Source organism: Copidosoma floridanum, unplaced genomic scaffold, assembly GCF_036245765.1.
Source record: "Copidosoma floridanum isolate Cflo_tuat_1 unplaced genomic scaffold, Cflo_Japanese_pri ptg000014l, whole genome shotgun sequence".
Taxonomy (NCBI): Eukaryota; Metazoa; Arthropoda; class Insecta; order Hymenoptera; family Encyrtidae; genus Copidosoma; species Copidosoma floridanum.
The window spans coordinates 8,440,877-8,453,273 of NW_028321891.1; the positions used below are offsets into that span (position 1 = coordinate 8,440,877).

Here is a 12,397-nt window from a genome sequence, read left to right on the forward strand (position 1 = left end):
CGTAAATAGTTATACTGGATGGGCTCAGTCGATGAAAAAAAAAAAAAAAAAAAATGTATTGCTCTTAAAAAACACTCCGATCACGCGTCCCAGAGAAAGGTGAGGGGGTGAGATGATCGGCACTCCTTTAACGTCTTAGCCTATACCAACTACGTTCAGGTGCTTTTACATACATGGAGCTCAATTTGGTTTCCCCCACTTGTGTTGTTAAAGAACAGACGCGATACAATACGTCGCACAAGTATACCCGTGTCACGTTAGAGACGCAAAAAATTATAGGCGCAAGGCGATCTTATCGCTTCATACGACGATTTTTGATATGTACAGGAATGAAACGCTCATGTTTTTGCACTTGCAAACTCCATTCTTCCTCTTTTTTTTTCTTCATTCTTCACCCTCGTCTATTGTACATACAACACACTTTTTTTTTCACTTACAATATCCATATAGTCTTCAACGTACAGCGACGACGTACCTATATGTAACACACAGAATAGGCTAATAATGCCGCAGAGCTGGGCTGCCCTGCAGGTATGGTAGATGTGTAAGTATATATTTATACAGAATAGGCAGGAGGAGCGCTACTCCCTCAAAATGCCTCGAGATAATTCTTATTTTTTCTTCTCTTCGTATTATCGCGTGAAAAGGACGACAGTGAGGATCCACAGGATACCGAAGGACGTCACCGCAGTCGAAACGCTTGCTTTAGTTCCTGAAACACATAGAATAAACACAATATCATGTATTTCTGCGAATATGTATATATTATATGGTATACGGTGTAGATAAGTAGGTATGTGTGACAACTAAGTACATGGGGTGTGCTGAACCCCAAGCGCGGCTGCCGCGGAAGGTTCGATGACACGTAATAAAAGGGGACGAAGCAGCATAGAGTTGGGGCTGCGATTTTCTGGGGGGTTGAGACTCGGGGCTGTAATTTTCTCTTCTTCTCCAAAGACGGGACTGTGCGTGCGTCTCGGTTTTCGTTTACTGTGCAATATTTTCTCTCATTTTTTACAAGGAATACGTACAAGCCCATCGATGTTATGGTTTGAATTTTTCCATTTTCGTTTTTTACGCTTATTTCTAATTTATCCATTGTTCAAATAGACGGGAGCATCCGAAAGGGTTTTGAAATATACAAATCCCAGATTGAAGATCAGTTTGGATGTAGGTTGTCTCGTGAGCCCAAAGAATTCAACAGAAGGCTGGTCCAAAGTATATACTTAATTGCCACACGTTTCAAACGATTCATTTTTAAACAACAATAAAATGCAGCAAAAACTTTTTTAATCATCTCAATATTCCACTCAAAGTCCTTTCAAGGTAATAAATAATATCAGTAGAAATACGATGAAATGAAATGCGGAAAATGGTAAAAAAACGAGTAAAAAAGAGAGACAGACAGGAAGGGAAAGTCGCGGCAAACTGGCATTCAAAAAGTTTTGAAAAGAAAGGGGCATAATAAAAGGCAATAAAAAGAGCGAGAGGGCGAGATAACGCCAGAGCACTTTGAGGAGGAGACAATGGGGGAGAGGACGGGCACGCTGCTAATAAAATGAGAGCAAAGTGTAAAAGAGAGAGAGAGAGAGAGAGAGAGGGAGAGAGAAAAAACAGCTATAAGCAAGACGAAAAAGCCTTTGGTTGAATTCGCGAGTACAAAGAGCGGTGGGAGAAATTTTCAAATTAACTTCGGCTGTAATCCAGTAATTTTATCAAATGCGCCCCTATCACATTTTTTGCAAATTAAAAGGATAATTCTCGACATCCTACGCAGCTTTTAGCCAATGTTATACTGTTGTTGATCAATTTTCAAAAAAACAAAGCCCGGCCAATCGGGTTAGCGGGAAAGAGAAATAGAGTCGATGCCAAATAGAGGCTGCAGCGAGGGGGAAAAAAAAGTGAGGCGCGAAAAAGCCCGAAACATCAGCCAAAAAACGGGGGGGGGGGGTCAGTCGCAAAAATACGAGGGACAATAAACAGCAGTAAAAGCAGTCAGGGAAACAGTGCAGAGCAACGAGCGAGCAAGGGAGAGAGAAATAAGATAAATAGGCATTTTTAGCTTGTTTTTTGCCTGTCGTTTGTTTGATTTTTTTTTGTTGAAAAAAAAAAAAAAAAAAAAACCAGAAAAAAATTGCATGCAAATATAGAACGAGACGAGGACGAATGGTGTCACACAGACTAGCCGGCGCATAAATGTTGTTCATTAAAGGAAAAAAAGTTTCAAAATGACCAGAGATTCACCACCGCTTTTTGTTACCGCAAAATGATTTTTCTTCTTCTTTCAATCGCAGGGGTTGTGCTATGCCGTCGGAGAGCCGCTTCAAGTTGTGAAAACAACTTATGGATATCAAAGCCGAGAGGTGATTTGAAATTTTAATTATAATAAGAAGATTCCGAGCGAGCACGAAAAAACACACCATAACCGCGAGCTGTCGATCGACGAATAATTTTGATGGATGTATGTATATATGTATTGTTTTTTCATACATTAGATCCTGGTGCGACTATAGGCGTCATGAATAATTTTAAAACCACTCCCGGTTGCGCCAACTTAGAGGGAATCGGAGATTTATCCCGTGTAATAAATAACCCTCGAGCCCGAGAACTCCTTGCATGTACATTTTTATTCGCGATGGATTGAAATGTGAAATGATGCTTTTGATGGATCGCGGGGCTCCGTTGAACAACTCACCCTCGGTTGATGACTACGTTACAAAAACGAACTTAAAAAAAAAAAAAAAAATGGTTTGTCTACTTGTGCCATGCTCAAGGTCTTCTCGACACTTGTTTCTACGTAAAAGTAATTCGAGTCATACATATTTCGATTTCGCTCTTTATCATCCTTTTGTACGTATTTTAAACAACACCGTAGGATATTTGTAAGGAGGTGCAGGAAAAATAAATGTATAACTATAAATAAAACATTGGTAACGCGAGTGTTCTTTAACAGGCTTCACAAGTGTTTGCCATTGTTTTTGAGTTTGTGTACATAAACATGGCTTTGTATTCTTATCCTCTTAATCTTGTATGCATTGAACTTAATATCTTTATTGTGTCTTTATCGAGGTATCTCTGTCTCTGCACGTTTTTTGTTCTTTATCATTGTATTTTCCATTATTTTCTTTATACGTATTTGTTGTTACTTTGTACTACATTTGTTACTTTGTACAGCTGTTGTATTTTTTTTTTTTAATGTTGAATAAACCGGTAGAGTATAAAAACCATCCGAATTGCTTGTTCGGAAAATTGGAATAACTACAGTCGCTCTACCAATAATCGAGACGCGAATGAAAAAAAGAAAAAAATAATAACGGATGCCTGATATATCGGACACGAGGCGAGCAAAAAATGAGAAAATAAAATAAGTACATGCATGCATGTTAATACACTCAATCCGGGCGAATCTCCCGTAAAATCGCGCGCGAGAAGGCGAGAGGAAAAAAGTGCGCGAGTCGATTTTCGATGCGCCGTAAATACCTGCGAACCGCGTATCTTTTTTTTTTTTGTATGGATCTCTTCTTTTTTTTTCCCAGTAAAGAGCGATCGGATTTGTGGGATATGGGACGTGACCTCGCAAAGTCTCCGGTATTTGCATGCAAATATTTTTTCGAAAATGGACCGCCGCGAGGGAGGGGGTGGCCGGGTCGGGGATTCGCGCCTCGACAAAATATGTTGCCGGCGGGCTCCCATCCCTCGTTCGTACATTAATCACTGCGTGAAAAAAGATGCTGCGTCGTACTTTTAATTTACGCTCGACCACTCCTATAAAGTATACGCACACGCGGCGTTCGTTTTCTCCCCGTTTGCGGATATAGGTTCTTCAATTTTTTCGTTCATACCCGCCTCTTTGGCTATACACCGCGTTAGGGGTTACATACGGAATATTTCACGCTTTTAAGGAATAAATGAGAAACGGGAATAGGCATTTTAACGCGTCGTATTGACTTTTTTTTGAAATAAACACGGCTTCATAATTTTAATGGAAAATACGTGCGAATGCGCACCGTCGCCGTTTTATTTATTTTTTATTCTTTTTAATGTTTCCATTACTGTTATCAAGCACAATAATCTTTGTCATTATTATAATATTATTACTACTGTAGCCCCTTTGTCGAGCTATGGAACAAAATCACAATTATTATTATTATAACTACTTTAACTACACGATCATCATAATCATGATCATCAAAGTCCCTTTGGCGCAGCTAAAATGTATTTTACGAGCCATGGAATGGAAACACGCACAAAGTGTACGAAATAATATAGTTGCAGTACATCGATTAATCAACAGTTCGATCGACGAGTGTATAGGTGCATCGTGTAAAGTGGAAAATATTTTACGTGATCGGAGCAACGCATCATTGGGACACAAAAGCGACGTTCTTTGATGTCATTGTCGTTATTTTTACGTATGAATATTAAAAGCTTTCATGTGATTACTTTGTATTATGTTATTACGATGATAAAAGCACTCGCGCGTAAGTACATTTTGATGTTACATGAAATTAAATTATGTTGCGTGAATTGAAAACTGATGAAAAATCAATACAATGTTACTTTTATAATCTTCAATATAGCGTTTGCGTGCCGCTCCACTAATTAAAAATGATCGAGTAAAGTTCGATCACGTTTGTGGCTGAGAGGAAGCGAAAATTGTTTGTACAGATTTCGCTCGAATTATTGGAACTATTTGGAATCGGATTACCCCGGTATGAGTAAACACGTCATGTTACACAATTACAAGCGCGTTGAAAGTTTTCAGTTAAATAACGAAATTCTACTCGAAAAATCGCCCTTCAATAAAAAAGAAAAAGAAAAAAAAAACTGAAAAGTTTCGCGGTCGAATCGAATTACATGCCTTTCGTTCTTCCATCCTTTCCAGCCATTCCTTACAACCACGAAACTCCACGGGCCGTCGGAGAAAGTCAATAAAAGTTCGGAGCCGGAAGTTGAGTTGATTAATTCAAAACACAAATTACAGGCCGATGTACCTCGAGTGCGAATCGATCAAAGTACACGTGTACACCAGCGGTATGGAAAAGATGTGTAAGCACGAGCCGAAATAACATCTCTGGTCGAAAAGGGGAGGAATGTGGTCGATTGGAGGAGGTAAATGTTAAGTACACGCAAAGTTTTGGCGCTGGCGCGGTGAGAAAGAACTTTCGGCTCTTTTAATGCGGTGCAAAACTCAAGACGAGAAGCGAAGCTCGCGGAAATGAGAATTGTTTTGCGACGCGTGGGATAACAATGAGAGGTGGAAATATAAGCCAAACTATTCGGAAAATTTTGTTGGAACCTGTCGGGAGGAGCGAGAGCTTTGGGAATTCTTTTATTATTTCTTCTTGTTTTGCTTCTTTCTCAATATCAAAGTTTTGCGATGAATTTCAACGAAACGCAGCGCGCTTTTGTGTTCTACTTGTGTTTCTTTTCGTTTCAGTCTATTTGCACATCCAACTGTCGACTGACTGCAATTGCCTATAAGCCACTTTTATTTTCCTTTGGTTTCTTTATATACCGTAACGTTTGTTTTACCATTCATTTCATTTATAAACTTTACACAAATTTACCAAGAAATTATTTGAAAGTCTTGATATCTTACCCAACGCGTAAAAAGTTAGGTGCCCTTTTTCGTGCGCAAATGTACAAAAAACGTTTGTACTTATTCTCTAGTATCCCATTTTAATCTATCACTGACAATATTTTGTTAATCAAGCCCTAGATTTTTGTGAATTACTGGGATTCGAGGAGGTCATTATATTATAACATTAGATTTGAAGACCAATACTTACTTTTTTTTGTTAAACTGAGATTATTTGAAGGTTTCATAATTTATTTATTACAAAAAGTGACCTTCGTGAGAGTTAATGGGTTACAGAGGGTTCAAGTTGACGATCCTTAAAGGTCAATTTGACCATTGAGACGCAAAATATAATATACCTCTCAAATATGTTGTTTAAAGCGGGGGTTACTTAAAGGTCAAGGTAAAATTTATAACGCTACCATTAAACTGTGCCTTTTAAATTTGTTAGTTCTTACAAAGGTAATTTATTTATTGGTAAATTAAAATTTCGTTTTTTCTTAACCAAATTTTATCATTCTATTAATTTTTTTCTTAAGAGATTTAATTTAGCAATTTACTTTGGTGATTTTTCTCATGAAACCACGTTGATTTTCACGAGCTTTTTTTCTTACCCACGAGTATGAGTTTGAAACTGCGTTTTTACGGTTTCGAAAATTTTCCCTCGGCTGCGATACACACAAAAGGTTCAAGAAAAGAAAACACGGGAATAAAAACTTTTCGTTCAGCGCGTAGTCTCTCCTTTTCGTGACTTTGAAAAAAAGTATAAAATTACATTGTTACGCGAAATTTATACTGGCGACGAAAAAGTGAGGGAACCCGCCTCGAGCAGCCAGAAAAAGCGAGCGAGTGTGACGAGCGTGTAGGTGATGTGTTTTGCGCTTTAGGAAAAAGGGGCTCTCTGGTATCGCAACGTTTTTGCGTGGGGAGAAAAGAATTGGTATTTCACCTGGCTTCGAGGGAGCGAGAAAAATCGCGAGAGAAGAGAACTGGCGAATTTTCCACGTTAACAAGATTTTCAGACGTTCTCCTCGCGATAAAAACACGCCTCTATTAAATATCTTTTCTCTATCCTCGTGTTTATTCTAATGTACGTCTAAAACGATGCATCCGTTGACCAAAAAAACAAATAAACAAATGACAAACTCCTACCACGTCTACATTACACGAAAAGAAATTCCCACGGTAGAGCAAAAATTTTAAGGCCTCCTCTTTTTTTCTGAGACAGGAGCCAAGATGGTAAGAACAGGGGAAAGAAAAACATCACGTCACGCCTTGGGGAGCAGAGACGAGATTTCCCTGGACGTCAAATCACTGCAGTTTGCTCAAACGCCACTGCCTCCGCTTGGGTACACAAAAAAAAACCTAAGACCCACACACCTGCGTTGTAGTCGTTCCTCACGTGGCTCTGAGCTCGTGTCTCTCGGCTCTCCAGTGGCTGTTTGAAGAAGCTACTGTCGCCAATGACCCGATGCTCCTCGACGCGCTTGTACACCAGTGGTATGATGGCTATGCACTTAAAGTGGATGTCACCGTGCAGGAAGTGGCTTGGCTTTACCTCAAACTTTAGACCAAGTTTTTCGATTTCCAGGCCATTTTTGTCCATTCGGTGGCTGCGGGGACCAATCGTCTTGTTATCCGTGACCTGCGACACAGAAAAATGACCGATGGACTGTTATACAATTGGTAATGCCTTCAATTGTTAAATAAAAGTTATGTTTCGCACTTGAAAATATGTTTAGACCAGCTTTACCAAAAAGATCCATACGGTTGGGTATTGTGTATTTACACGAAAGGGTAGAAATGAATCTATACATTTTTTTTGTTTATAAAATTGGATTTTTGCAATTCAAATTGTGTGTAAAGGTCTTGCTATATTTAAATCGAAAATGAAGATATTTTTAAAGGTTTGAAAAAAAAATGCCAATAAAAAAACTCAAAAGAGAAAAATAATTACTTAGAGAAGGGGAGGAGGGCGAGAAGTTTTAAAATCAACGCTTGAAAAAGTTACGAGTTATTTTTTGGTCATGCACATGATGTAAAATGACAAAATGACTTTATACTAAATAATGTTTTTTCAAGCCAGTACGTGACATGCAGATGACATGGAATGAACTTTTTGGTTGACGTCGTTTTTAATTAAAAATATTTTTCAAAAGTCTTTGATAAAATTTTTCTCTCGGGAAATGAAATGTTACGTTTTGTGTCATGTTTTCTTGTTCATTTTAACGTTAACTTGTAATTTGATGCATTTTGAAATAAGTATTCGTGGAGTAAAAAATTAATGTTTTTGATTTATAATTAAAAAATTCAATTAAGCAAAAATTAGAAAAATTCGAGTAAGTAAAAACTTTTTTTACTGCGTATACTGGAAAAATTCGATTCCTTGTCAAAAATAAATTATAAAAAATTCGAAATAAATTCCAATCTACTTGAAACTTTAACGGTAAAAGTCAAAGTAGATTGTACTAATATGGAAGGAGAAAAACATTCAATGTGCCGGATTCACTGATCAATCGTCAGACAATTTTCGCCGTCCGGATTTAAACGGGCGCGGGAGAGCCTTCCCGCTATATTTCACGCAAAAATTTCATTTCAGAAGAGACTCACTTTTTCACACAGGCGGACAAAAGGGCCGAAAGCTCGCGAAGTCTTTATCGCGCCGCTCTATTGTTTAACGGCTCCCAGCATCCGTGGATTCGCGCCGATACTCAATCGAAAAAATTCTAGTCTATGCTCCCTCGCGTTTCCGCTCCTGCACGTGTGTGGGTACTGTTTCAATGACACGTATCCGCGGGGAGTCAGAAAATCCATGCAGCCAAACCTCATCTGCGGAATTAAAGGTCTTGTCGCGCTTGGCGTCTCTTTCGGCTTACGTATACGAAGTTATACCCTACACATTGCATAGAGACATGTGGAGCAATTTCATACGCACACACACACACACACACACACACACAACTTCCACCTCCAGCCGAATAAAATTCTCATTTCGCAAGAGGTCTTTTATGTAACGTGCCCGCGCCTATCATCCGATTGCTCTTTTTTTCCTTTTTTTTTGCTCAGCCAAACGGAAATCGAATGGATACCCCTCCTCACCCCTTTTTTTTTGACAAACGGTCTTTTTTGTAGCGAACGTGCGCGGTGCGACAGTTGGGAGAAATAGAAACGCGATTTTGTCGGGATGATGGAAAAAGTGAAATGGCGCTTGATTGAACTGTTATTTTGCAATTGTTGGGTTGTTTGGTTGTGAAAGTACAAGTGAAACAGCTTTTTCCTGCAAAGACATTTGCGCCGCAGATGCGTAATGCCTTTAACCCCCTCACCAGCGTTTTTTTCCTCTTTTTTTATCTTTTAGATCGTTTTTTCATACAAAAACGCATGTTTGTGAAATTAAGCTGCTTTTGCGATTCAGAGCTTTTTTTGATGTTTTTACGTTTGATTTTTATCATTTAATTGCTCAAAAGAGAAAGTCATAGCTCGGAAAGTGTTGCAAAAAGTAGTTATATGTACATAAAAAAAAGGAAATAATATGAAAGGGTCTGTTATCTAGATTTATAATTTTAAATCAAAACATCAAGTAGTAAAACCATGCTTTGGTGGTGGCATGGTTGGTCATCACCGCTTCAAAACACATGATGTATAAGATTAGTTAAACCAATTGGAGTTGGAAGTGAAGTAGTACAACTATGTATTTTATCTGACATATGTTTATCGTATGACAATTGCGGACTTTTGAGAAAATGAGAAAATCATTATCCAATGATGTTTTTTTTTTCATGGTAAAATCAGTCTGGTGATTATTAAAAAATAGTCCAACAATAAATAAAGTAGTGTAACAATGAGTTTGGTCAGACATACTTTTTTTTTAAATAAATATGATACGTAAGAGTTAGAGCTAAACTTTTCCCCATGTCACATAAACATAGTTTGCATGCTTGAAAGAAAAATCAAGTAGTACAGATATGTGTTTGGTCGGCCACGATTTCCTTGAAGAATAAATTCGAACTTCTAGAGTTGTGTTCAACGATGTTTTTTTTTTTTCTGACAAATAAGAACAGTCTGACAAGCGGACAGTCAAATGACTAATGAAGTAGTGCAACCATGCGTTTGATCAGACGTGCTTCCTATCCAATATTAAAATCAAAAGTTAAGTAGTTTAAGAAAACGTTTGATCAGACACATCTCTTTCGCAGAATACATGAATTTGCGCCCAACGATACAATGTAAAACTTTTCCTATTGTCGATTAAGTTAGTTTGACAACTAAACTTTTTAATCAAGGACTAAGTAGTGAAACCTTGCATTTAGTCAGACATATCTTTTCTTTACAAGGAATTCGAGCTTTGATAGCTCGAACCTAACAGTATAAATTGATGTTGACTTTCATCGTTAATCACAACACTTTGATGGTATGCATTAGTCTCACGTGGCCAACATGTTTACATTACATGGTACATTAAAAGTTTACAATTTACTACCACTGCAAAGTAATTCAGTTAGTTCATACATTGGGAATTGTGATAATCAGCTGATGTATGTTGATTAAACGAGATCCATTACCGAAATTTTAGTATCAAAGTGTACTTAATTTACTTGTAGCAGTTAACCTCTCGATCGAATTAGTGTGGTTAGGATGAAAGGGGGTCATTGAAATTATGAAACAGAGGATCACTCGGTTGTAGGGGGATATTGTGGAGAAAAAAGAGGGAAGTGTAGAAGGGCTCTTTCGACTCGTCAACTTGATTTCCCGGACTCAGCTGTGGGGGCTGCCATCTAATTGCCACGTCGTCTTCGTAAAAAAACTCTGTCGTTAACGATTCTGATCGACGCCAAGGAACGAGAGAAAAAAAATTTGACCAATGCGTAACGGAAGAAACGAAGAGAGAGGAAAAAATTGGGTACGGGGAAAAGAAAAAAATGAGTGGGCAAACAGAAAAAAACTGACAACAGAAACACACAAAGAAGAAGACGAGAAAGGTAGGGGACAAAAGTTTTGGAATACGGCCATAAATCCATAGCATGAAGACATTAAACTCTCTCTCTCTCTCTCTCTCTCTCTCTCTCTCTCTCTCTGTCTGGCTTGAGCAAAAGAGACTCGACTGTATGTGGTCTCCTTGCCTGTCTACTCCACAACTGCCACAGCGAGTCTCTTAAAATAAAGATATACACTGTAATCTTTGCGGCAGGTCCTCTTAGTCTCCCACTACGTAACACAAACAAGCTTGATTAGCATTTAAAAGCATTTTTCGCTCCTTGACTCTCTAACTCTCTCTTTCTACTGTTTTTTGTTGTAAGGGGTGTGTACGTATTAATCAAAAAAGTACTTAAGCTCAGATACGAGGCAGTGAATACTTGCGTTCGTAAAAATGATTTGTACGCGATTGTGCGGGTATCGCGTGGGAAACCAATTTTGTATGCAAGAGGTGTGTGACTATCTGATTGTACCCATATAAAAATGAATAATGTACGAATAGCAGAGATAGTGGAGATAATGTACCCTTGGGTTATGTACTTAGAAAGGCTCCATTAATTTTCACATATGTGCAATGCAAACTATTTGGTGTTTGTAAGACAGGAGGATACAAAGTATTGTATTAAAAAAAAATTTTAACAAGATACATAATGTTAATACCGTAGCTTTTTGGTATTTACAAACTTTTGGCCTCGCGCAAAGTGATCAACATTCTTATGAGGCACTGAATCAAAGCGATTGCGTGGTGCGAAATTGTTTTGCATGATTAAATAACATCTATTTTCAGTTGTACTGCTCATGAAAAGATGGGTAAATTCGACCTGTAGGAATAATATAGAAAAAAAATTATTTTTGCCCAAGATGTGCGATTATACCGAACACAGACCCATTGTACGGTATGTTTTAGAAATCTTAAACGATATTAGCATTGCGCTGCAGCAAAGACCACTTTGGGTTACAACGAACTTTAAAAACCTAAAATTTGTTGGAAAAAGGTGTAAAATCCGGAAGACTCGAGAGGCTGTATTCTCGACCCGCACACGTGTTTACGTGAAGCATAAAATCGCCGGAAAACGAGAAGATGCACGTGGGTGCGGTATAACGTGGCGGGGAAGAAACGATCGTCGCAGAAAGATAAACGAAACGGCTTTTTAAAAATCCTTCGGGGAACCCCGCTATCCTTCTCTCTGTGCCAGCTGCTCCTGCAGGGTCAAATAAAAAAAAAAAAAAAAAAACGAGGACAACGACGACGAGCGGAAAAGAAATGTTTCGCGTGTCGGCCTTTATTATGTCCCGGTGGATGCTGTTAACTAGTTCGACCCCCAACTCGAGCCACTGCTGGGACCCCGCGTATATCTTCCGCGTACTACCGCTGCGGTGTATTACACGCTCTGATGCATTGTCTTTCGGGAGTGAGCTGGAAATCGTCATTTTTCATCCGGACGCGTGTTGGTCTCTTTTGATTTTTTTCCTGCATTAAAAGGAAACACAGAAACGCTCGCGTGTTTTTCGCTGCGCGAGTTTTCTCTTCCGCCTCGCCTTCATTAAACGAGGATCAAAGCGTCCGTGATTTTTTTTTTTTTTTTTTTTTTGAGCTCTCACCACCACGGGAACCATTTATATTTCTCTCTTTGAACAGCTTGCAGAAATAAAAGTTTGCAAATATTTGTTTTTCTGTGAAGTAAAATTATTTAAACGCGGGCTGTTTGTTGGGAACAAGCGAGCTCGGAGGAAATAAGAGGTTTTTGATGAGTGGTAAAAAAAAAAAAAAAAAAAAAAAATACACATATTCGCGTTAAATTTTCAATCGGAAATTCTTCTTTGCCCACAATACAGCTTGTA

General features: G+C 38.5%; 1 protein-coding gene across 1 annotated transcript in view; it reads right to left on the reverse strand.

Moving 5' to 3' along the window:
• Window positions 1-632: 632 nt before the first annotated feature.
• The window catches only part of LOC106636004 (cell adhesion molecule 2-like), a 51,184-nt gene continuing 39,419 nt past the window's right edge, over window positions 633-12,397 (reverse strand). The window contains exons 5-6 of the mRNA XM_014348229.2: window positions 6,962-7,226; window positions 633-712 (exon numbers count right to left, since the gene is read on the reverse strand). Of these exons, the coding sequence (XP_014203715.2) occupies window positions 633-712; window positions 6,962-7,226 (345 nt within the window). The remainder of the gene's footprint in view (window positions 713-6,961; window positions 7,227-12,397) is intronic.